This window comes from Natrix helvetica (assembly GCF_964273705.1).
Source record: "Natrix helvetica genome assembly, chromosome: 4".
Lineage (NCBI taxonomy): Eukaryota > Metazoa > Chordata > Lepidosauria > Squamata > Natricidae > Natrix > Natrix helvetica.
In genome coordinates, this window is record NC_138550.1 from 18,750,304 (window position 1) to 18,775,987 (window position 25,684).

Genomic DNA, 25,684 nt, shown 5'->3' on the forward strand with positions numbered 1-25,684 from the left:
TATTGTGCCTTTTTAATTACATTTCAAGGTATCTGGTTTTTTCTATTGATTTAAAGTCAGTAGAACCCGATGATCAGAAAATGTTCAGCTGCAACAAGAAGTCCTTTATGCATAACTCTTCCTATCTGAAAAAGATCCAATAATCATCTAAAATTGGCAGAGGCTTTATGGAAAATGACTTAAGAGAGTTGCAACCTGCAGTTCAGCGAAACAATTATTCAGCTCCAGCAGCCCCTAACTGAAAGTAATTTCATCTAGCTCCTAAAATGCTATCCAGCTTTAATTAATTCACATTAATTAATTGTATATGCTTCTGAGAACGATGTAATTTCCTGATTATACCCACCACATGGTCCTAACCTCTTATACCTAGATGGTAATGAGTTTAACAAATGGCCCCACAATCAATAGTTGTGGCAACACACAACTAAAACTTTTAAACTATGATCTGATAGGCAGGATAAACTTAAGAGAAGCCAGGAAGGGTAATATGTTTGCTTTACAGATTACAATCCATCAAGCCTAAGACTTTGAACAGCAATTGTAAAAAAACAATTAGTCTGAAGCAAAGCAAATTCTCCTATGGTTTTCATCTTTGGATGTAGATTGAAAACCTATTGCTTCACTATCTATGTCTCATATATTCTTGACTTTTTTAAAGATATGATTACATGATGCTTGATGCTTCCAGCAAACATTACTTGCTATTACAACTACCGTATTTTTCATAGTATAAGACGCACCGGAGTGTAAGACGCACCTAGGTATTGAAGAGGCAAATTATAAAAAAAAAATTTTTTTGCTCTCTGCAAACCTCCCCAAAACAGTCCATTTTTCGCAAAAATTGGCCCATTTTGTTTTCAAAAAAAGGGCATGAATAGCCCTTAGGAGGCTTGTAGAGTGTTCGGGGGGGGGGGGGGGGAGAGCAAAAAACAACCAGTTTTTCGCAAAAATGGGCCCATTTTTTTGTCCACAAAAGGGCATTAGGAAGCTTATAGAGTGCTCCTGGGGGCTGGGGGAGGCAGAATTGAGCAGAAAACGGCCCATTTCTCCCTATTTCTGCCCTCCCTAGCCTCCAGGAGCTCTCTGAAAGCCTCCTACAAGCTACGCACGGCTATTTTGGTGAAGGGGCGGGGTTTCAGGAGGCAAAAAAAATGCTGTATTCAGTGTATAAGACACACCCAGATTTTCAGCCTTTTTTTTGAGGGAAAAGGGTGCATTTTATACTCTGAAAAATACGGTAATATGAATCTGGACAAAGTGAACCAGACTGTGGTTTGATTTATTCTGTTATCTATTCTTTTTGTAGTGGCCTGATTTATTCTATGAAAATGGAAGGTAGCTGTTTCAGACACACTCAAAGGGAAAATGTGAAAGCCATAGAACAGGGATGTCAAACTCAATTTTATTGAGGACTACATCAGGGTTTTGTTTGACCTCAGGGGGGGGCAGGGGGGGCGTGGCCATCTTGACATCACTTTTGTCAGGGGCGCCTGTGATGTGATGGCCCAAGCCGTCTGCCAGTGAAAACAGGCTCATGAGCTCTGTTTTCGGCTGAGACTGTCTCCTGCAATCCTCTGCCAGTGAAAATGGAGCTGGGAAGGGCCGCATGAGGCCTTCCCAAGCTCCATTTTTGCTGGCAGAGGCACCGCAGGCAGGTCCTTCTCTGTTTCCAAGACAGCCCCACTGGCCAGATCTAAGTACCCCGTGGGCTTGATAGGGCCCATAGGCCTTGTGCTTGACACCCCTGCCATAGAAAGAAAACAAATGGGATTGGTAAATATAATTAGAAAATTTCTTGCTAGGAACTGTGCAATCTAATACTAAGAATAGGCCTAAAATCCTATCCAGTACTATGTATGGTTAGATTTAAAAGCATAGTTCAGGTATGTATCAGTCAAGTCAGCCAGGTCAGGAGACAGAAACTATAACAACTATGGAATTCCATTTTATTGCTAAAGGTTATAATCATATAATCTTAAAGGCCTGGCAAATATTATATTTTCCTGATCATGTACCAAAGAGAATCAAGGCTGATCAACAATCAGCTTCTTTTTCACACACCCCTTACCTTCTGGGGCTAAACTATGTCTATTTAATAGTTGCTGAAACCTTCTTCAAGGCCAACTCAATACAGTTAGTCCTCAACTTTCAACCACAATTAAGCTCAAAATTTCTAGTTGTTAAGCAAGACATTTGCTAAGTGAGTTTTGCCCCATTTTATGACCTTTCTTAACTTAACAATTAAGTGAATCACTGCAGTTGTTAAATAAATCTAGCTTCCCCAGTTGCTTGTCAGAAGGTTGTAAAAGGTGATCATATACCCTTATGATCCTTGTCAGTTGCCAAGTTGCCAAGAATCCAAATTTTGATAATATTACCACATTATCTGCAACAGTCCTAAATGTCAAAAATGTCATAAGTCACTTTTCTTTGCTGTTGTAAGTTTGGTCACTAATCAAATGGATGTAAATTGGGAACTACCTGTCTTCTCTTACAGCCGCCCCCAATAAAAGATTTGGGGGACTTTTTATATATTTAACTTACCCAAAATTATTTTGCAGCTGAGTTGGTTTAAGCACTGAAACAACTTGTAAAGATTCTCTGAATATTTATTAAGTTTAGATGTGTTTTGATTATTTATGGATTTAGCTATAAATATTTATCTGCTTCTTGCCTCTAAAGCAAAAGAGTAAACTGCTATAATTTGGTGGGATGTCTGTAAGGACAGCAACAACTAAAAGAGATTACCTGTTTTAAATTTTAAAAGATTATTTAAATGTAGTATATAAATAAATGCATTCTGGTAGGGAGAACTTCCATTATCTCAGAAGACTACCGTATTTTTCAGAGTATAAAAGACACACTTCCTCCCTCCCCCCCACCACTAAAAGGTGAAAATATGGGTGTGTCTTATACACTAAATGTAGCTTCGCCCACCTGCTAGCCCCCACCTTTTGGCCTCTGCCTCCCAGCAATTTGCCTCCTTGCAGCAAACAGCCTGTTTCAGCTTCAGCACAGCCTGATTAGCACAAGCAGCTGATTGTCGGTTGGATCGGCCTTCCAACCATCAGGTGTTTCAGGCTGCAGAGATTGTGATTGCCTATTGCTGCCTCCACATGCCCCATTTTCAGCCTCCACATCCCATTTTTGGCCTCCCGTTTCTGGCCTCCACACGCCCCATTTTCCGCCCATTCCAATCCCCGCCATCTGAAACAGCCGGAAAATGGGGTGTGTGGAGGCTGAAAACGGGGCGTGTGGAGGCTGAAAACAGGATGCGCAGGCCAAAAATGGGGCAGGCAGAGGCGGCAATAGGCTATGGCAATCCCTGCAGCCTAAAACAGCTGAGAGTCGGGAGGCCGATCCAACTGATAATCAGCTACTTGTGCTTATCAGGCTTTGCTGAAACTGAAACAGGCTGTTTGCTGTTTGCTGCAAGGAGGCAAATTGCTGGGAGGCAGAGGCAGATTTTTTTTTCTTGTTTTCCTGCCCAAAAACTAGATGTGTCTTATACTTCGGAGTGTCTTATACTCCCCAAAATATGGTAAACCTTTGGTCCCGGCGACCGACCCAGATTGGAACTTGCAACATTATCCTAGGACATGTATTATTTGCCTTCATTCACATAAACAAAGCTTACAGAAATGCAAACCATATATCATCTTACCATATACAACTCTTTGCAGAGGCCTAAGTACTTTCCATTGCCACAGCCAACATCAGCCACAATAGCCCCACACGGCAAGCCTTTAAGGAACTCCATCACTCGTGGCCACGGACTATGCCTGGTGTTGCTAAAATGCCTGGCAATGTCTTCATACACTTCATGGACGTACTTCTGCTCTAGCACAGAGGCATCTTTATCACTATTGTGAAACAAAGGCGCCCTCTCTTTATGCCGACTGTCGCATACGGAAGCAAATGCTGGAGGAAGGAAATTGGGAGAAGAAAGGCAGAAGATAGGTTTAACTGTGAAGTTTTAGACCCAGAACAATCATTTTATTTTATTTTATTTTCTTAATGGAGAGAATATAGACTGTTGCAAATTGAACTACAACTTTCAATGTTAATTTTTATTGCAAAATTTAATTACAGATAGTCCTGATTTAACAACAGCTAAGTGATGCATTTGTAAAGCGTGACATCACATAACTGTGCTGCTTTGCAAAGAAATTAAGGCATTGCTGACATTAAGTGAAGCCTGCACCGTTGTTAAGTGACGACATAACGTGCTTGCTATTTGCAAGCTCCTGCTGTCTTCCCCATTGGTTTTGCTCGTAGGAAGCCAGAAAAGACGTCATAAATGGTGACCACGTGACTGCAGGACACTGCAAGCAATATGTGAATGAGGACCAGTTGTAACTACCAATTGCTCAGAACCACAATAAATTTGAACAGTTGTTAAGAGAGGCCCCCGGTCTGTTGCTTATGAACAGGCCTCCTCCTCTTAAATAAGAAATTGTGCCATGTTCAAAAGGTAGTCATCACTAACCGGGACATTATGAAACAGGATTGGAGTAAGCAACGAGACTGTAGATAACTCTCTTGGCAGCTAACAAACTTCATGTCCCACCTAATATTCTTTTATAAGTGAAACACAATATATATGGGCTAAAATCTTTTTATTTGCCTCTGAGCCTCAAATAAATGCCGTAGACATTTTTAGAAACTGAAAGTATTTCAGGACATACAAATGTAGGAGATGAAGAGGAAATTAGAGAATAATCTCACCAGATTGTTATTCTGGGCAATTGGTAATGAAATTGACCTCACCTTTTAGGGAAAGTGTATACAGCAAATCCCAAAATTACAAATATGTCTAGTCATGCTGTAAAAGTAAATAAATGATTTACTGTGAATTGGCTGCTATGAAAATCATATTCCAGGAATGATATGCTGGTATGGCCAGGATCCAACGTACCTCAAGCGTTTCTCTATTAATATAAAGGTAAAGGTTCCCCTCGCACATATGTGCTAGTCGTTCCTGACTCTAGGGGGCGGTGCTCATCTCCGTTTCAAAGCCGAAAAGCCAGCGCTGTCCGAAGATGACTCCGTGGTCTTGTGGCTGGCATGACTAAACGTCAAAGGTGCACGGAACGCTGTTACCTTCCCACCAAAGGTGGTCCCTGTTTTTCTACTTGCATTTTTACATGCTTTTGAACTGCTAGGTTGACAGAAGCTGGGAGCTCACTCTGTTACGTCGCGCTAGGGATTTGAACCGCCAAACTGCCGACCTTTCTGATCGACAAGCTCAGCGCCTTAGCCACTGAGCCACTTTGATTGATATAGTAGCAAATAAAAAAGTCAGGCTGGCAGATGGTGACACTCACACATTTATCCATCCAAAAATATGGATGATTGTCATTATGTTCCTCAAGATATTTTTCAACTTCTCAGCCTAGACTACAACTCTTAGTATCTTCTGTTGGTTCCCTGCCCAAACACTAGACAGATCCAACTTTTTAGCCTGTTTGAGAATGGCCAAAGTTAGTTTGGTGCTGCCATCTACTGGACACTTATATGTTGGAGCTCCTTCCTCTTTTCTACTTCCTTGTCATCTTTTAGCATCCTAGAACCTTCTGGAATGGCCTTTCTGGAGACATCAAAGGGTTTCATTAGAAGAGAAGCCCCTTCTCTGAGACCGCAAAGAATTCCCTCGGCCTGCCTGTTCATTTTCTCTGATTCCTAGCACTTGTAAATGACAATATTAATCATAGTTTAGTTACGCGTGCACTCTGTTTTTTTTTTAAAAAAAGGTTAATTAGAAAAAAAATGGTCAATGAGATAAGGGGATTATTTATTCCTTGCATTTCATCCAAGGTTTTCAGAGCTTTCAGACTAATCGAAACAGAAGGAAGAGAGAAAGCCACAATGAAGGCAAGCCATGTTTTTCTTTGGTTTTTGTAACCTGGTACTGAATCAGCCATCTTAGGATTTTAACACCCAGAATTCCTTGTCAACTTAAGGTAAAGGTAAGGTAAAGGTTCCCCTCACACATATGTGATAGTCGTTCCTGAAGAAGTGTGGGGAAAGACGAGGCTTGGCACGCTGAGGAACGTCCAACACAATTTTATTGAATAGAACAGCAGCAACTAATACAGGAGAGAATCGCTCGTTCCTCTGCCTGACAGCTATTTATACGAAGAGCTGTCAGGCAGAGAAACCAATCAGGATAGCAGAACAGCCCGCCTTCAGCCAAGCCGCGCCTGATTGGCTAAGGCGCGGCATGGCTGTTGCTAGCTGTCAACAGAGGGAATCCCCGGTCGTATGTCGGGGAGGAAAGGAATATAACAGTTCCCGACTCTAGGGGGCGGTGCTGATCTCCATTTCAAAACCGAAGACCCAGCGCTGTCCGAAGATGTCTCCATGGTCATGTGGTCGGCATGAGTAAACGTCAAAGGCGCACAGAACGTTGTTACCGAAGGTGGTCCCTATTTTTCTACTTGCATTTTTTACATGCTTTAGAACTGCTAGGTTGGGACAAGTAAACAGGAGCTCACTCCGTTATGTGGCGCTAGGGATTCAAACCACTGAACTGTCGACCTTTCTGATCGACATGCTCAGCGTCTTAGCCACTGAGCCACCAGGTCCCTCCTCTAATCATCTTATACAAGGCCGAACAACAGAGCCAGAATTATGTGGGGGGGAAAGCTGACCTTTATTGTCTAGGCTAATAATTATGTATAATGACACCACAGTGACACCAGTCTTAATGGCCCAGACTCTATACAGTGGATTTCAACATAACCCATTTATTTCCAGACAAAATTTTTCATCAGTAGCCTAATGTACCATCGCAAAAATAAACATAAGAAATCTGGCTGTGAATCTCATGTACATAATTTGAAAGAGGAAAACAAAGCTATTATCCCGAGACACTTGTTACAAGTGACCGTGCTAAACAAATTGATTTTTTTTTTTTTACATTCATATAGAATCCATTTAACTTCTATTATAGGGTGTTAATATGCTGGGAAGCAAAGCACCAGCCTACAGCCTCATCTACATTTCTTGGGAGATAGAAAGGATGGATAGTTGGCCTTACAGGTTCGTTGGAAATGTGCCGAGTAGAAAAAGGGCAATGGAAACTTTCGATGTGTGGTGCTTGGTAATTTCCCACAAGGCAGCTGCCCAGGCTGGCTAGGGAATTGTGGGACTTGAAGTCCATAATCTTAAAGCAAGTTCGGAGATCTCTCCCTGGCAGCTTTTCTCTGAGAACATTACAGTGTTTCTCAACCTTGGCAAAATGAAGATGTCTGGACTTCAACTTCCAGAATTCCCCAGCCTGCCTGACTGGCTGGGCAATTCTGGGAGTTGAAGTCCAGATATCTCTTCATCTTGCCAAGGTTGAGATAGCAATAGCAATAGCACTTAGACTTATATACTGCTTTACAGTGATTTACAGTCGCCTCTAAGTGGTTTACAGAGTCATCCTATTGCCCCCAACAATCTGGGTCCTAATTTTACCCACATCGGAAGGATGGAAGATTGAGTCAAACCTTGAGCCTGGTGAGATTTGAACTGCCAAATTGCAGGCAGCCATCAGCCAGCAGAAGCATTGCTTTACAATATATTCTCCTTTATACAGGTAGTCCTCACGTTACGGCCACAATGGTTCCTGATCATTTCGATCGTAAGTCATAACCCATTGTTTGCTTTGCCATAACTCATGGCATGGCTTTGCCAAAAACTGGAGGTAAGTGCCGGTTTTCAGAGAAATCATCGTAAAATGTGGTCACTTGAGCTTGGGATGCTGCAAACAGCCATAAATGAGGCCACATTGCTGAGCAATGTGCGGTCACTTGACCATTGGGGTTGGAGAGCGACCATCGGAACTTCATATTAGGGTCGTAAGTTCCCCTTTATCAAATAGGTTGTAACTTTGTGAAGCAAACAGTCACAAATTGAGGACTTCCTACATATTCACAATATATTAGAGAGATTAAGATGCTGACGTGGTGAGTCAGTGGCTATGATGCTGAGCTTGTCAAACAGAAAGGTCGGTAATTTGGCGGTTCGAATCCCTAGCACCACATAACAGAGTGAGCTCTCATTATTCGTCCCAGCTTCTGCCAACCTAGCAGTTTGAAAGCATGTAAAAAATGCAAGTAGAAAAATAGGAACCACCTTTGGTGGGAAGGTAACAGCATTCCATGCGCCTTCGGCATTTAGTCATGCTGGCCACATGGCTATGGAGACGTCTTCGGATAGCACTGGCTCTTTGGCTTTGAAATGGAAATGAGCACCTCCCCCTAGAGTCGGGAACAACTAGCACATATGTGTGAGGGGAACCTTTATCTCTACCTAAGATGTTGAAACCAAAATTATCTGTTCTTGTTCACTCCTAGGTATGGAAGCTGGCTGTGTGATTTTCAGCCAGGCACTCTCTCTCAGACCAACCCATCTCATAAAGTTGCTGTTATGAGGAAGATACACACAGTCTTATGAACACCCTAAAATTAAAAAAACAAGATATAAATTTAATAATAAGTAAAAATGCTTGTAACTCCAAATGAGACCCTCAGGACAAAGAGCGTAGGAACTCCTGAGCTAAGAACTAATAAAATAGAAAAGTAGCTTTCTAGTTCTCCAGAATTTTAGATCTCTTGGCCTTTTGTAAGGTATTAAAAGTTCTGAATGTTCTCTCAGGTGTATCAGCTGATGAGATTTTAAACTAGCTTTGTGTGTAGATCTGTCTTATTCTTATCATCACTGATTGGAAAAGGAATGATGACTTTTAGGCCCTGGATCTGTATTATATTATTACTGAACTCTTCAGTTACTATTTTGGATTATTATTTTAATAATCATGTTGTTTCATTTTAACCCTCTGAAGACTGTCTAAAGCAGGGGTGTCAAACTCGCATTGCCATGTTGTCGTCACGTGACGTATTACGACTTTTCCTCCTTTCGCTAAAAGGGGGTGGGCATGGCCAGTGTGTGACGCATCTGGCCCGCGGGCTGCGAGTTTGCCCCCCCCCCGGTCTAAAGTCACCTCTGGGATGGATGACTATATAAGTAGCATACTGTAGTAAAGATAAGCTATGATGTAACTCACAAATAATCAGACATGTCTCAATTCAATATCGGTTCTAGGATTAGATGGGTGGAATTTTTTAAAAAAAAATACAATTCTGCAATAGGGACTTATAATTGCTGTTTTCAAAAGATAAAACGATTAGTGAAAATCACACTCTTTTGAAAAAGATTCCCAATGAAAGAGGCTCAAATTACATGCAGCACATTACTTACAGCAGCAACAAGGGCTTCTCTTTATTTTCCGGAAAGTGAAAGATATTCTCGTTCCCCTTTTGTTTAAGGTTAACTTTCTGATGTCAGCAGTGATGCTTCCAACATTCTCTCCTTCTGATGCTTGAACAACGTCAAATTTCCTTGGTGTAATACTTTAAAAAAAACATGAGTCATGATTTCATTCCCTTTTTTATTATCTATATCTATATCTATGTCGTCTGTCTGTCTGTCTGTCTGTCTGTCTGTCTGTCTATCTATCTATCTATCTATCTATCTATCTATCTATCTATCTATCATATATATATTTAGGCATACCAGGGGTTGTAACACAATTACATACCTATTTCCCTGGCTCTACTGATAAGGAGGCGAGCCTGTGGCTTAGTGGCTAAGACTTCTGCCTAAGATATAATACAGCCCAGGTTCGAATCCCAGTAATGGTATGGCTAGCTGATGAGAGCTAATTAGCTCGAAATAGATCTATACTAGTCTCCCTTTATTTATTTATCAGTACAAATACAACATATATATATATATATGCACACACATACACACACACACACACACACACGTGTGTGTGTGCGCGTGTGTGTATACGTGCATACATGTTCCAGCATAACTCTGGACGCCTCAAGCAATTTCAACCAAACTTGGTACACAGATGACTTACCCTCTGGAAACAATTACGGGGGGAGGGAGGGAAGACACCCCAAACGCCCCTCGGGGGGGGTGTTCGGCTAAGATACACCCTGTTCTGCCTTACAATGGCTTCTACCGTACTGCCATAAAATGGCTTCTACTGTGCAGCACAGCGGAGTCGTCGTGGTAACGGCTTCACAGTACTCCACAAGGGGGCTCCCTCTGGTAAGAGGGAAAATCCAACATTAGAAATTAAGGTGATATCACTTTTCTTGACGCTTCTGGGGGCACAGGGAAAAAAATGTGTAACTAATTTAATTGTCGCCAAAATCAGGGCTTTTCCTGTCTAATACAGGATTAGAATAAATAGATACCCAGGCAACACAGGGTTATCAGCTAGCATTTCATAAATATCACATTTTGGCACACATTTTAAGAATCAGTTGTTAAATTATTTGAATCCCACCACTGCTTCCATCTATATTTTGTCACTTGTGATGCACCTTGAGACCAGCCTATGACACGCCCTGTGCTTGAAACTCATTCAGTAAAGGATGTTTCTCTCCCCCCCCCTCTCTCTCTTTTTCTCTCTCTCCCTCTCAGAAAAATACATACCATAATTTTCGGAGTATAAGATGCACCGCGGTATAAGACGCACCAAGGTTTTGAAAAGGGCAACTTTTTTTAAAAAAAGTTTTTGCGTTCTGCAAACCTCCCAAAAATGGCCCTTTTTTGCGAAAATGGGCCCGTTTTTTTTTTAAAAAGGGCATGAATAGCCCTTAGGAGGCTTATAGAGTGCTCCTGAAAGGGTGTGGGGGGCCAAAAACAAGCAAAAAACTGACCGTTTTTCGCAAAAACAGGCCCATTTTTTGGCAAATAAAAGGGCATGGGTAGCCTTTAGGAAGTTTATATAGTGCTCCTGGGGGCTGGGGGGGGGGAATTCTGCCCTCCCCAGCCCCCAGGAGCTCTCTGAAAGCCTCCCACAAGCTATGCACGGCCATTTTGGTGAAGGGGCGGGGTTTCGGGAGGCAAAAAATGCTGTATTCAATGTATAAGACGCACCCATTTTTTCAGCCTCTTTTTTGAGGAAAAAAGGTGCGTCTTATATTCTGAAAAATACGGTATTTCTGACAATCAATGACATGACCAAACAAGTCCACACACATACAGATCTAAAGCTAAAGCCTTTAAAAGTTATTTGGATTCTCCAGACATCACTAGCAAACTGTATCGAGGCAGCATAACTTCAGTTGTACGTTCATCCGGGTGTTTAAAAAGAGTTAGGAGATCGGGGCCTTTCTATTAAAAGCAAAACACTCGAAAAGGCATTCCTGCTAGTACCCTTCATGTTTCTGCAGAGCAGACCAAGAGTCAAGAGAAGAATCAAAAGAGCCGGCATGGGGAGGAAAAAGGTAGGCAGGCAAAAAAAACACCTAGATGTCTCTAGGATCAGAAGAACAAGGTTTATATTGCAGTACTCTCCCCAGTGGAATTTCTCATAAGTAAAGCAATTCCGAGAACACACAACAAATTGAAGGTCAACCTAATTGTCCAGGTGTGTCCTGCTTTTCTTCCTTTTTTGTTGTTCTTGCTTATATCTTAGATTTAGGGGGATGCAGTGGCTCAGTGGCTAAGACCCTGAGCTTGTCAATCCAAAAGGCCGGCAATTTGGCGGTTCGAATCTCTAGCACCGCATAACGGAGTGAGCTCCCATTATTTGCCCCAGCTTCTGCCAACCTAGCAGTTCGAAAGCATGTAAAAATGCAAGTAGAAAAATAGGAACCACCTTTGGTGGGAAGCTAACAGAGTTCTGTGCACCTTTGGCGTTTAGTCATGTTGGCCATATGACCACGGAGACGTCTTCACACAGCACTGGCTCTTCGGCTTTGAAACGAAGATGTGTACTGCCTCCTAGAGTCAGGAACGATTAGCACATATGTGCAAGGGGGACCTTTACTTATATCTTAGATTTATTGATTTTAGATTTCTTTTTGGCTATTTTTTTCTCTTTAATCCTGTTTGGTAAATAGCTCTTATATAGCATTTTAATATAATATTGGATTTATTTTCAAAAATAGTTCTTTAATATAATAAAAATAAAACGGCTCCCCTCATAGGAATATGTTCACAGGCATATATAGATGCTGAACAGCAAATAATGTATGAATTTAGGAGAGCATCATGAAAAGAAGACAATCTTGAGAGGGCAATACATAGATGATGAGGTGGCAGGAAGCAAGCAGCAGAAAAAAGCTTATTACATACCATATTTTTCGGAGTATAAGATGCACCGGAGGATAAGATGCACCAAGGTTTTGAAGAGGCAAATTTTAAAAAAAGTTTTTGCACTCTGCAAACCTCCCCAAAAGAGCCCGTTTTCCGTTAAAACTGGTGTGGTCTTTTTTCCAAAAAAAGGGCATGAATAGCCCTTAGGAGGCTTGTAGAGTGTTCCGGGGGGGGGGTCGGTGTCCAAAAATGAGCAAAAACGGCCCGTGTTTTGCAAAAACGAGCCCGTTTTTCGTCAAAAAAAAAGGGCATTAGGAAGCTTATAGAGTGCTCCTGGGGGCTGGGAGGGCAAACTTGAGCAAAAAACGGCCCATGCCCTGACAAATGGCTCCGCATGCCACCTGTGGCATGCGTGCCATAGGTTTGCCATCCCAGACCTATAGGTTAGATTTCAATGAGATTTGCTACATTCTAAATTCATAGATTTTATTAAGCCACAAAGTGATTACTTTGTTCTAATTTGATGTGATGTATGAGCAATTAAAAAGGAACTTAAAGCCCTGATTTTTTGTTAGTTTGCAAATCCCAAGCTTGTTTTTAAATGCAGTTTTACCAGAATCATAATTTCTAACCTGCTTTTTAAATGTTGAAATTAGAACTCCAAAGTTCCCAGCTAGCATGACTATTCACACTAAACTGAGGAAGGTTGCTTTAATTCTATCAGTTTTCTACTTCTTAAAGTTTCCAGGAACTGTTAACATACCCTGCTCTCTTTCTGATGCCCTCTGGAATCCAGGTGTTCTACTGATTAATAGATTCAATTAGGTTGAAGGAAATTCAAATTCAAATCATTCATCGGCCATAAAGCTTTGCAGATGATTAAAGTCACAACCTCACAGAGTTAATGTGAAAATGTACATCTGGGGAGGCTCCTTGAAGGAAGGGTAGGGTTAAGAAATGTCATCCATCATAAATACTTTCACCTTCACCCATGTGGCATCACCGTTTTCTCCTTCAACAAATAAGTCCTGTATGAAAACTTTAATTCTTTAGATGTCAATTGAACAGAAAACTGAGCTTAATATTGTTGTGGCCCACCAGCAGCCAGCGGAGAGGGCAGCAGATTCAGACAGTGAGGAGGTTGGGGAGGAACATGGGCCAGTCCTGTAGTCTGGGGAAGGCTCTGATGAGGGCTCTGTTTCAGAGAGGGAACTAAAGCCATATTATCAGCCAGTTATCAGCTGCCTTCCAAGTCATACATCAGTTAGGCAGATGAACAGCTGGAGCCTGTGTGCGCATGCACAGAGTTGCCAGACAAAGGGAACAGCTAAAGAACAAGGGTCAACTTGGGAGTAAGGCCACAGATGGACGGTGAATGGCCCCTCCCAGAGGAAATAAAAGAGGAGCGAAAGGGGAGTGGAGTTTGCTTGATTGGTTTGTGACTCTCCGAGACTCCTTTGCCAAGTTTTGCAGCTATCAGCCTGTCAGCTCTCTAAGCCAGATAAGATCTGTGACTGTAAATCCTCCCGTGAAAGACTTCGCTGGATGTGAATGAGCAGAATTCAAAGTAAATTAATAAAAGGGTTTTTTGTTGGGACCAGGACTTTGCTTCATGCTCTTGGGAAGCCTAGGTCAGAACAAATATGTATAAGACCTCTTCTTTCATAATTGCTCTCACAGTCAATCAGAATTCAGATGATAGGTACCTTAAGGTGGTGACTTGTCTTTTATGTATATTACTAACAGGATAAATAGACTGTTTATGTTTCTGACTGCTAAAAAAAAAAGCTTACTACAATACACTGCCAATTTATAATTTGACTGCAAGGTGAATGCCAGCTCTTACCCATGGGTCCAGAGGTATCTGGATTCGCCAGACATCACTAGCAAACTACGCTGAGGCAGCAACACTGCAACGGTGCGTCCATCAGGATGTTTAAAATCCATAACAATCTGCAGAAAAGGAATGGAATACACAGTTATTTTGTGCTGTTGAAAGTTGTCAAGATGTGCACTTGCAAGATGCAAGGTTTACTATTCAGATCACGTGAGGAGAGACACGCTAATTTCCTTTCTGCATCGTATCATAAGTTAATGGCCCTGAGAGGCACATTGGTATCCACAAGATATCCATGCGCTGGTACAAAAACAAAGAAGATGATCAAGAACGATTGTCCACGGCCAAAGAAACAAGAACCAAAAGTTAACAGTTACTTGCGGGATCGCATCCTCCCACATACATCCCTGCGGCCAATACGCTCACACAGGGAGGGACTTCTCCTGGTGCCGTCCACTAGGCAATGCCAGCGGGCGACACCGAGGAGTAGGGCCTTCTCTGTGATGGGCCCAACCCTCTGGAATGACCTCCCCCCCAACATTAGAACCACTTCTGACCTCCGCTCCTTCCGGCAAAAACTGAAGACCCACCTGTTCCGATTAGCAGGCCTGGCATAATTCAACTGTCCCTCCTGGCAAATGTATTATATCTGGTTATTTTAGGGGTTTTTTAATTCACTGTATTTGTTTTTAGGGGTTTGAATTTATTTTATATCTGCTTTGTACAGTTCTTTTAACTGCATTTTAACCTCCTCCATGTCAATTGTCAACTGTACATATTTAATTTTATTGTATCTTGTTATATTTTGTATGAACTGTACACCGCCCCGAGTCCCTTTCGGGAGAGAGGGCGGTCTAGAAGCATTAAATATTATTATTATTATTATTATTATTATTATTATTATTATTATTATTATAACAGGTTTAAGTTGCAACGGCCTACATTTCATTAAAGTTTAAGGAAAAGCTTTACGATGTAAAATCTGTGTAACTGTTGTTTAGACTGTCATAATAATGGAATAGTCTTGTGGATAGTGTAGGTTCTCCATCATTGGAGGCTTTGAAGAAGAAGATAGAAAGCCATCTCTCGTGGATAGTTTTAATTGGTTTCCTGCAGAGCGATAAATTATATTCTCCTTGTAGTCCTTTCCAATTTTCCAACCCTACAGTTCTAAGCTTTCACAGTTGTAAGTGGCCCCAAGATCTCCAGTTGTATGCTCTTGACCTAAAACTTTTCTGTTTTCTTTAATCCCACCCACATCCCCTTTGAAACATTTTTTTAAAAGAATATCTAATTGAAAACCAGCATTTGCAGCTTCTACATTCATCTTCAAACAACGTCTGCCCCTAATTCATCATGCAGGTGCTTGACCTTCCATGCATGTGCTTTGATCGCGCGTGCAGCTTGCACACATTCGTGCGGCTTGAAAACGTGCCTAAATAGGACGCCATAGAGCCGGGTGAGCGGGTCTACCCGCGATTTCCATCACCGGTTTGGGTGAACTGGTCCAAACCGGCTGAATACCACCTCTGCTCATCATCATCTTGCCTCCACATGGAAAAGTCCTGATCCCATTCACTATTAAAAACCAGATGCCAAAGGAGACAGAGATCGCCTTGTTGTGCCTCTTTGTCAGGGGTGTCCAAACTTGGGAACTTTAAGACTTGTGGACTTCAACTCCCAGAATTCCCCAGCCAGCATGGCTGGCTGGGGAATTCTGGGAGTTGAAGTCCACAAGTCTTAAAGTTCCCAAGTTTGGACACCCCTGCTCTTTCATTCCCTCACACGTTTCATTCCCTCACACGTTCCATAGTTTCCAAAGAAAAGAAAGAGGCATATTAGATGCCTGGCCCTCTTTTTAATTCACTAAAGGCTCCCAATCAATAGCGCTACTTCTGCCACTGCTGAATCAATTCATCTCATGACAGGTTCCCTCCACTAGAGCTATTTCCAATTACTATTTTTGTTCTTATCCATTTTCTTTATTCCCCGAGGTGGCAAAGTCAATAAAGATCAAATTTCTACCTTGCCCATAATACATCATCAGGGACTGCAGTCAATAATAATTTTTGTTAAAAGAGGGGGACAAAACATTGAAAAGAGTAAGAGGCTTGATGTGTTGATCTGCTTTGCCATGTTTTTTTTTCTTTTTGCAACTATAAGTTAGGAGAGAAACACACATGAAGCTAATAATATCGCTCTGCAGGGAAAAAACATGACGCTGGAGCCAACGTTTGTGACGAGGGACTCTGATGGATCTTTCAGAGATGCTCAGACAGCTATAAGCCACCACTCTCATTTTGAATGCGGCTCATGCTGCGTGAGACAACAGCCCAAATAATGCCAAAAAGTGTGAGCATCAGTTGGTGTGGGGTGTGGGGGAGAGACGTTACAAACGAGAGCAGAGGGAGCAAGAGGTATTTCGTAAAGGTATGAAAGTTGGGCAAGGCTGCTTTCTCAGAGATGAAATTAGATCTGGTGAGCCATAGAAGAGACGGCAGAGAAATAATTGTTGAAGAGGCTATAAAGACGCTATATAAAGTGAGTCATTGTTTAATGATGTTCACAGTCGCTGAGCTATTAGCACAGAGAACAAGCGATACAAAGCCTCTAAAACAAATATGAAGAACTTGCAAAAGAAAAACATTTAAATTCTGGGAAACACTGCAACATCCTATCAGCCCCGCTGGCGCAGTGGTTAGAGTGCAGCACTGCAGGCTCCTTCTGCTGCCTGCCGGCTGCCTGCAATTTGGCAGTTCAAATCGCACCGGGCTCAAGGTTGACTCAGCCTTCCATCCTTCCGAGGTGGGTAAAAGGAGGGCCCAGATTGTTGGGGGCAAGAGGCTGACTTTGCAAACCGCTTAGAGAGGGCTGCAAAGTACTGTAAAGCAGTATATAAGCCAAATGCTATTGCTATCCAGATCGTGCTCAAATGCTTCTGAACTCCTGCAACAACAGAATTTATAGAAAATACAGTAATGCTGAATTGAATTTTTCAAGCGTAGAACAAGAGCAGTGATGGCTAACCTTTTTGTCCTCGCGTGCCGAAAGCGAGCGCACGACGACATGCTTGCAACAGGGTGTGTGTGCGTGCCTACACCCACAATGCAATGCGTGTGTAACCCCCCATGCATGCCCCACAACCCCCCCATGCACATGCACACATTCCCCCCACGCACAATAACGCGTGCCTCCCGCATGCACGGCAGAGCCCTGAAAGTCAGCTGGCCAGCGGGAGCCATGCATGCATGCACGATGGAGCTGAGCTGGGTGACAGCTCGCATGCCCACAGAGGGGACTCCGCGTGCCATCACGGAACTAGAGCCTGATTCTCATCCCTACCTTACACACAATGCATGTATGCAGCCTTCTTCCTTCCTACAAAAGCAGTGAAATAACAAATAAGACTAGGAATAATACCAAGGCGGTATAGTAACTGAAGAGTTGAACTAGAGTTAGGGATGCCCAGGGTTCAAGTCCATGATAGCCATTAAAGATCACTAGATGGCTTTAGGCCAGTTATTCTCTTTCAGCAAAGCCTTTTTCACAGAGTAGGAAAATTATGTAAATCACTTTAAACTCTGGAAGAAAGGCCAGGAATAAATCTAACAAATAAATTACACTAAATGATGACAAGCTAAATGTAACTTAAGGGTTTAGTTTAGTTTAGTTTAGTTTAGTTAGATGCAATGCTCTTTCACATTTTTTATACGTTTGGTAGAGTTTTTATAGCATTTGTTTATCCAGCTACAACGTGAATATTTTTTTAAAAAAATAACCCATACAATGACAGGTTTAATACAGGTAGTGACAGGTAATCACACAGGAACCGTTCACAGTTATCACAGTCATGAAAAAGTAACTTTGCAACCAACCCTCATATTTATTATGACTTTTGCAAATATGCAAAGCAACAGAAAATTGAAGTAAGATCATAAGCACAGTCATGGTTTTACATTTCACTTAATGACCATTCCTAAATATGGTCACCAAATGAGAACTACACCTGCCTCTGAAATACAGCAGCATATTTTTCAAACCATTTTGAATCAGGAAATATACATGAGCCTTAAAATAACTTTTAGATAGTTTAAAATACACACAAACCCAGAAAATATGCAAATCTTTCCATTTTCTATCATCATTTATTATTGCTTTTAGATTGGCCTCAAAATGAGCTAACTATCCAAATTTTCTCCAATTCTTTTTCATTACCATATCTTCACAATTTTCTATCATAATGCTATTATATATAAAATATAATTCCAAATTATATTTTGTCTCAGGTACCCGTGGCAGCCCAGAGAAAGAACACTTATTGCAATGAGCTTAAAATAGAGGATGGAATCCATGATTCAACCGTAGTCTAATATCTTATATACCGTAGATCATTTCTATAAAGATGTTCTTGCTCCAGGAAATTGCACTACATATTCATCTTGATCAAGAGAAAAATATAACTCAACTTATCTTTTCCCATTAACTTTGTTTTAACTGTTGTGCTAACTCCAGGAAAGGCCGGGGGTTTAAAGTACTTGGAGGTCAAAAAATATTCTTGAAGGTGTTAAGTTCAATACCCAGTAACACATGATGCTTCTGAGATCCAGCAGAATGAAGTGGAGTGAATATGGAATTGGATATGAATTGGGGAGATACAATTTCAAGACTCCATCCGACCATCTATCTTACAGAGTGATTCTGGGCCTATCCCAGTCCAACCTAAAAGAGGAAATTTAGCATGCTTGTATTACCTACTTGAATGTTTCCTTGTGCTCCAAAAAAAAGATGGATATACGTAAAAGCAATAAATCAGATAATTAGGATTACAAGTTCCAAGGCACAATCGAAATTCCTTAGGTAGAAAAATCTAACCAAATGGGTTTCATAGCAACACAGTCATTTTGGGAAAGTTCCATAGTTATGTATTTTGTAAATACTATCACATTCCTTCTGATTAAGTAATAGTTGAAAGGATAAAATTGCCAACAGAATGTAATCCTCCACATGACTTCAACACAGTTTACTAGTTCATTGTCCAAAATTTCCATTAGCCAAGGCTAAGAGTTATTCCTTCTTCCCTTCTCAACTTATTTAGAATGCGTTTAGTTCCCCTATCATGCAAAATATTTGTTATTGCAAGCTTTTTGCCAAGAACTTTCGGCTCCTGGGGCAGAGAACTTAATGTCTCTTGATCTTTCAGGCTGACTGGTATATCAAGAACTTAATCCCTCTAAGAAAAGTAATGTAGATCGTGGCCACCTTTTATGATTTCAAGACCAATGATTCACTTAGGCTTCCAGCATAGCCTGGTTTATTAGATTTCACTAACTGCCCATGTTCTGCTCCAGATAAAAGACTCTCATAGTTGTCTAACTCACTTTATTTCTACAAGCAAGAACTATTTAATGCAGTTTAGTCTCTCTCTTTTTTGGCTGATGTCTTTAACAATACTGGAACACATATTTGAGTTGTAAATTAAGCACAGAGATAGGAAACCTCTCAGTTGACCTGATATTTGAAAGGTTTCAACAAATCTGTATAGGAACCATAACTCCTACCCCTTCCTATCAGCGTGACTAGCATACCATCCAAAAAGAAACAATAAATCTATTGCTGTTTATAATCTCACAACACTCCTTTTATGATTTATGAAACGGATATTGCTAAACCTCTAGAAATAAATTTATTTAATTATTATGCATAGTTGGGTAAAAAAAGAACAAGCTAAACTTACGATTTTAAAAATGTGAAAAGAGTTTCACACAAAAATGAAACGGACCTCTTGGCTTTTATCGTTAAGAGCAGGATTAAAAACAATGCAGAAACTGCAGGGAAACAGATTTTGATTAAATATTAGATGAATCATAGAATCAGAATGTTAGGAGAGATTATACAGACCACCCAGCCACCTACTCACTACAAGAACCCCAATTAAAGCATATCCAACACCAATCAGCTTTTGAATGGGAGTTCACCAATCCTTTCGATAATTGATTTTATTTAATAACTACTTAATCCCCATAGTGGTACATGTAACAGAAACAGCTACAAAAAGCCACAAAAGAGAAATAATCCTACCATAGTTCTTGAAATATTAATTAACTACACTGGCAGCAACAATTAGTTCCACCATCCAATAGATCTTACTATTAGGAAGCTTCCAGCAACTTAAGATCTTTATTCTATATCCTGCCTTCCAGGTCATAAATAACAGGTCTTGATCTCCTATGTGGCACTCTTTCAGTGCTACTATATTGCTCTTCAGTTGCCTTTTTTTCAAAGATAAATATATCAAATTCCAGTTCGTCCCTATTCATCAGACTTCATTTCCACATCCCTTATCATGCCACGTTTGAAACAACAGGCCTGTTTTTGCTCTTAAAGTGTGGTATTGCAGTGCAATGGGTGGAGGACTTGGGGAAATAAGGGAAAGAAAAAGGAGAAACTCAGATAAGAGAGGCAGAAGCCCCTGGTGGCTTAATGGACACAAAAAGAAACGTAGGAAGGACCCATCCAAATGGTTCATGCAGTTAAAAGTGGCAATGGGAAATTTGCATTTTGTAGCGTGTTTCCCCAAAAATAAAACCGGTTTTTATTTTCTTTTGACCCCCGAAATAAGCACTTGGTCTTATTATTTTTGCAGTGCAGGAGGCCGCAAGCGGGATCACCTCATGGCTGCTGCTGTGTTGCAATATTATCAGGGAGGGCTTATTTTAGGGGGAGGGCTTATTTTAGCACATGTGCTCAAGAGCTCGATTGGGCTGATTATCTGGGGAGGTCTTATTTTCAGGGAAACAGGATAGTTGCCAGATTCTGTCACGTAACTTTACAATTAAGTAGAATTGGTTCATCTAGTCGTGTCATAGAAAGAGAATTCTACGAATTGTCCTTCAAAAGAAATCACTTTTAGTTGTAGGCAACTACCAAAAGTTTCATCCAGGGAAAGTATCCAATCTGTGAGTGAATATCTTCTGCATCTTATGAAAGTGAATTAACACAGAAATGTCAATCATACCTTTGAATGCAAAAATTAAGTTATATGTACTATTTGAGTGGGATAATTGATGGGCCTCTATCGAGGGGGGTAGTTTAAATACAGATTCAGATCTGGATAAGGAAGAATGTTCACACACTTCACATCAGAAGCAGAATGCAGGGGAGGGATTTATTTAACCAGAATTCCTTGATCAGGTTTGTAAAAGGTTTCTAGAGGCCATATACATCAAACATAAGCCCTAGTCTGTTGCTTCTTGTCAAAGATTGAACAATGGCAAAGGCAAAATCCACAAAGAGGATGTAGAAATATTGAAAAGGCAGAATATTATATTTTCCTGGAAACATGTTTCTTTTTACAGGCAGGAAGCAGACTCACTCTTAATAGTCCCCCCTCCACCTTTCTTAACAGCCGATCAGCAGATGTTAACACTTCAGAGTTAAAGAGATAGCTAGCTCTATTCATAAGCAAATTGCCTGCAGCAAATTCTGAACAAAGGTAGGATTAGCCCTCAGCTATAATAGACAGGAATTGCCCAGCACCTTTCAGAACACAAGCTCCTTCATTGCATCGTCTCAGTTGCACCACATCCTCCAAACGTCAACCAAACCTGGAACAACCTACAGAGCCCTGTATAAACCCTACAACAGCCAATATAATACATGTTCTTGCACAGGAACAGGAAGCTCAAGTTCAAAGAAGGTATAAATAACCCTCACTCTCAACTCTATCAGCTTCCATGTTTCCAGTGTCTTTCACCCAGCTTGGAACTGAACCAGGTGGATATTTCTCCCAACAACTATAAAGCTCCAGCCCAGAAATGAAGAATAAACAATCTTCTCATGGCACGGCCTGGGTGTTACCTTTGCAAAAACTATATCCAAAGCTCATAAATAAAACAAATTCACAATGAGGGATGAGGTCAAACTATTCTGTCTTTTCAAATTATGGAGATTCTGCAAAGTTTTGTAATGCAAGAAAAGATACACTGAAATAACTCTACTTCTTATTAATACCAACATTGTTTTTTTTGCTGCTGAAGCTTAGCTATCCCAGTTTTTTTAATCCAAAAGGTTCATGCAACTGAACTTTGGCTTCTAATTCTTCAGGAAGCGAAAGTCCTGAGGACTGCAGTTTGGATCAAAAGACATAAAAGGTTTGCTAGAACAAACTAGTCACCAGAATCTCTACTTATTACTTTGCTTTGTGGTTTTCATGAAAGGTTTCAGATCAATTCCAAGACACAGCAGGTAGACAAATCTACTTGTACCCAAACATTTCGAAAAAGTGTCAAAGATATTGTCTCCTGTCATGAAGCCCTACTTTCTGGGATCAGAAGGAAAAATCCTGTGCAATACTTCAGTCTTGCGTGGGGTGGGGATAGGAAAACAGCTGATAATAACATGAAACCAAATGTCTTCGGGATCTGAACAACACAACGCAATAATTTCCACATTGCTACTAGTGGTTTCTTCTCTTCATTTTATGCTGAATGGTGAAGACCATTCTATTCTTAGAGGCGTTGTTATAGTTAAAGGTTGTTTTTCTTTATGTATACTTCTATATACTGTATACTTACTGACTCTAACAATTAAATACATGGTTTATATTGTTCATATGATTTAAAATCACTGCAATCTACTCTCAATAGTGTATAGATGGCATAAGGACAGGATCTATATTTGAAAATATAAAACAAAATCAGCACATCAGAATTCCTTCAGAAAAAAATACCATTCCCACAGACCTGCATCAAATAAATTTCACAAAAATGAAGATTAGACAAAGTACTTGTTGGGAGTATACTCCTAGTGTTGGGTAGCCAATATATATCTATATACAATAACAAATGGTGGTTGTTGCTTTAAATGGTTGAATGTATTTATCAGATGTAATTAACTCTACAATAAGAGGGAGTCAGGAGAGCTCACTCTCTCTCTCTGCTTGTCCTATGCTTGATAACTCCTTGCTCGCTTGATGACTGGAACGTGAACTGCGACTGTAAGCAATTGTTTGTTCTTTGAATTGTGTTTGGACATATTTCTACTATCACTGCTTGTGAAGCAATTATTATTAGTAAAGCTACTTGTTTTTTACTAGCAGTGTCTGAAACACTATTCGTGTGTTTTTTCTACTAGCAACATTCTTTCTCTCTAGCTGTACATTCTGCTGCGCTATTTTCTGTCTCCCAACGGAGATACCCCTAACAATACTCATGTTCAATCTTGGTACATTGATAGTAGAGTCCCACCATTGATTGTAACGATCATGAAGGTACAAAATGGTCTCAGCAATTATAGCCTTCATAAGGTATTGTAAAATGAGTACTGGAACTGGGCACTGTGTTCCACTATATATAAATAAATTTAGACAGACAGACAGACAGACAGACAGACAGACAGACAGACAGACGATAGATAGATAGATAGATATATAGATAGATAGATAGATAGATAGATAGATAGATAGATAGATATAGATATAGATATAGATATAGATATAGATATAGATATAGATATAGATATAGATATAGATATAGATATAGATATAGATATTCAGACGTCCAGAAAGGGAAGTCGGTTGTTTGCTTCTATTTCCATGGTAAATTGTATTTTGGGGTGTAGGTTGTTGAAATGTGTGAGGAAGTTGTCCAGTTTTTCTTTCCCGTGTGGCCAAATCACGAAAGTGCCATCAACATATCTAAGCCAGAGTTTGGGTTTGGGTTCAGATTTATCTAAGGCGTTAGTTTCAAAATGTTCCATATATAAGTTTGCGATGACGGATGAGAGGGGTGATCCCATGGGTGCTCCTTCTATCTGTTTGTATCTTTGTCCATTATGGATGAAGTATGTGTTGGTTAGGCAGTGGTTGGTCAGGTCCAGGATGTGTTTAGGGGGGTTGTGTTTGTTCTGGATAGGTGTCAAAGCTTCTTTTATAGGCACTTGGATGAAGAGGGATATAACATCAAAGCTCACGAGTAGGTCGCTGGGTTGTAGGTTTTGTTTCTTTATTGTTTCTATGAAGTGGAGTGAGTTTTGTACGTGTGAGGTGATGGATTCTGCGTAGGGTTGGAGTTGTTTGACGAGGAATTTGGCAAGATTCTGTAGAGGTGAGCCTATGGAGCTGATTGTGGGTCTGACTGGTGTTCCTTCTTTGTGTATCTTGGGAAGGCCATAGAGTTTGGGGCATCTGGAAGATTTCTCTCTGGGGATGATTCTTTGCTGGATCTCTTCACTGATGGGAGAGGCTTTTATTTCGGATTTGGTGGTGTTTTCCAGGTAGGTGGTGGGGTCTTGGAGTAGGTTGGATAGTTTGGCTTGGTAGTCAGATGTGTTCATCACCACAGTGGCGTTACCTTTGTCTGTTGGGAGAATGATTATGTTGTTGTCTTTCCTCAAGTTGGTGAGTGCTTTTTGTTCTTCTTTATGTAAATTGCTTCTTACTGGATTGCTGGAGCAGAGGACGTTGATGACTTCAAGTCTGATTTTATTGGCTTCATCTGGGTTGATTTTGGTAAGGGTAGCTTCAACTCCACATATGATGTCTTCAGTGAGGATGTGTTTAGGGACGACTGCAAAGTTGAATCCTCTGGAAAGGACATTGGTTTCAGCTGTGGTGAGGGTTCTGTCTGACATGTTGTGTACTGTTTGTTTCATGAGTTGCTGTGGAGGGGGTTGGGCTTCTGGTGTTTTTCTAGTCTGTGGAGTTTGTTGGTGTGTGTGTCTGTCTTGTGGGAGATTTCTGTTTCGGCTCTCCAGAGGGCTAGTTGTTTGGATTTGTCCCAGAGTGCTGGGTGGATTTTGTTACTGAATCTGAGGTGAAGAGTGAGTAGGTCCCTGTTGGTTTGGTCTAGTAGGAAACTTTTCCTGTGGAGTTCGTTTCTGATTAGGGCTAATTCAGTTCTTTTCAGGATCCTTTTGGCGGCTGAGGTTTTAGAATGGAATTTTAGTTGGAAGTGGTGGTGATCATGTGGTGATCACGTTTTTGTCTCAGAGTTGCGTAGGAATGTGAGGTCACATAACATGGTGGATCTTCGGACTTCAAGTTTCTCGTAGGTCCTGGTCAGCAGGAAGGTTTTCTCCCCGTAGAGGTAAGATATTGTTTTCGTATATTTCACGGGTACAGGTATGCTGGGCTTGGCGTATTCGGGTCTTTTCCCAGATTGAGATTGTCTTGGCAATGTTTCAGCGAGGTCTGAAACTGGTGTTTTCGGCTTAAAGCATGGTCGGACCTGCCGTCTTTCTATAAATCTTGGTGGGGTGTGTGGAGTGCTGGCTTTGTTTCAGTAAGTGGATTGATTGGCTATGTGGTTGTATCATGATTGGTAGATTGGTGCTGATTGGTGCTGGCTGTGTGTCCGTTGTTGTTTTGTGTTGTAACGGCCTGGGTGGGGGGTGGGGGTCGTTTGTTGACTAGGGCTGGTTTCCAGATGTCTGGCAGGTGGGAGGGATCATCATGTTTATTCATGTTGTGGGAGTGTTTCTCTATTTCAATAGTTTCCATAATTATTCTCTTGTTGAAATGTTCTGTTTTGGAGATTAACCTGGTTCCTTCAAAATTAATTTCATGTCCTGTAGCTTTAAGGTGCTGGAAAAGGGAGGACGTTTTTTCTTTTTTTTTTCTTGTTGTGTTCTTGTGTTCTGCAATGCATGCATTTATGCTCCTGTTCGTTTGTCCTATGTACGTTGCAGGGCAGATTTTGCATGGTATTTCTTAGACTCCTTGGTTTTCTAGCT

At 40.9% G+C, this 25,684-nt stretch overlaps 1 protein-coding gene across 3 annotated transcripts in view; it reads right to left on the reverse strand.

Annotated features, from left to right (window-relative positions):
• Positions 1 to 25,684, reverse strand: part of ALKBH8 (alkB homolog 8, tRNA methyltransferase) — a 76,813-nt gene that overhangs the window by 17,449 nt on the left and 33,680 nt on the right. For all 3 annotated transcript variants that reach the window (XM_081952014.1, XM_081952013.1, XM_081952012.1), the window contains exons 8-10: positions 13,964 to 14,070; positions 9,253 to 9,404; positions 3,668 to 3,924 (exon numbers count right to left, since the gene is read on the reverse strand). In XM_081952014.1, coding sequence (XP_081808140.1) covers positions 3,668 to 3,924; positions 9,253 to 9,404; positions 13,964 to 14,070 — 516 coding nt within the window. The remainder of the gene's footprint in view (positions 1 to 3,667; positions 3,925 to 9,252; positions 9,405 to 13,963; positions 14,071 to 25,684) is intronic.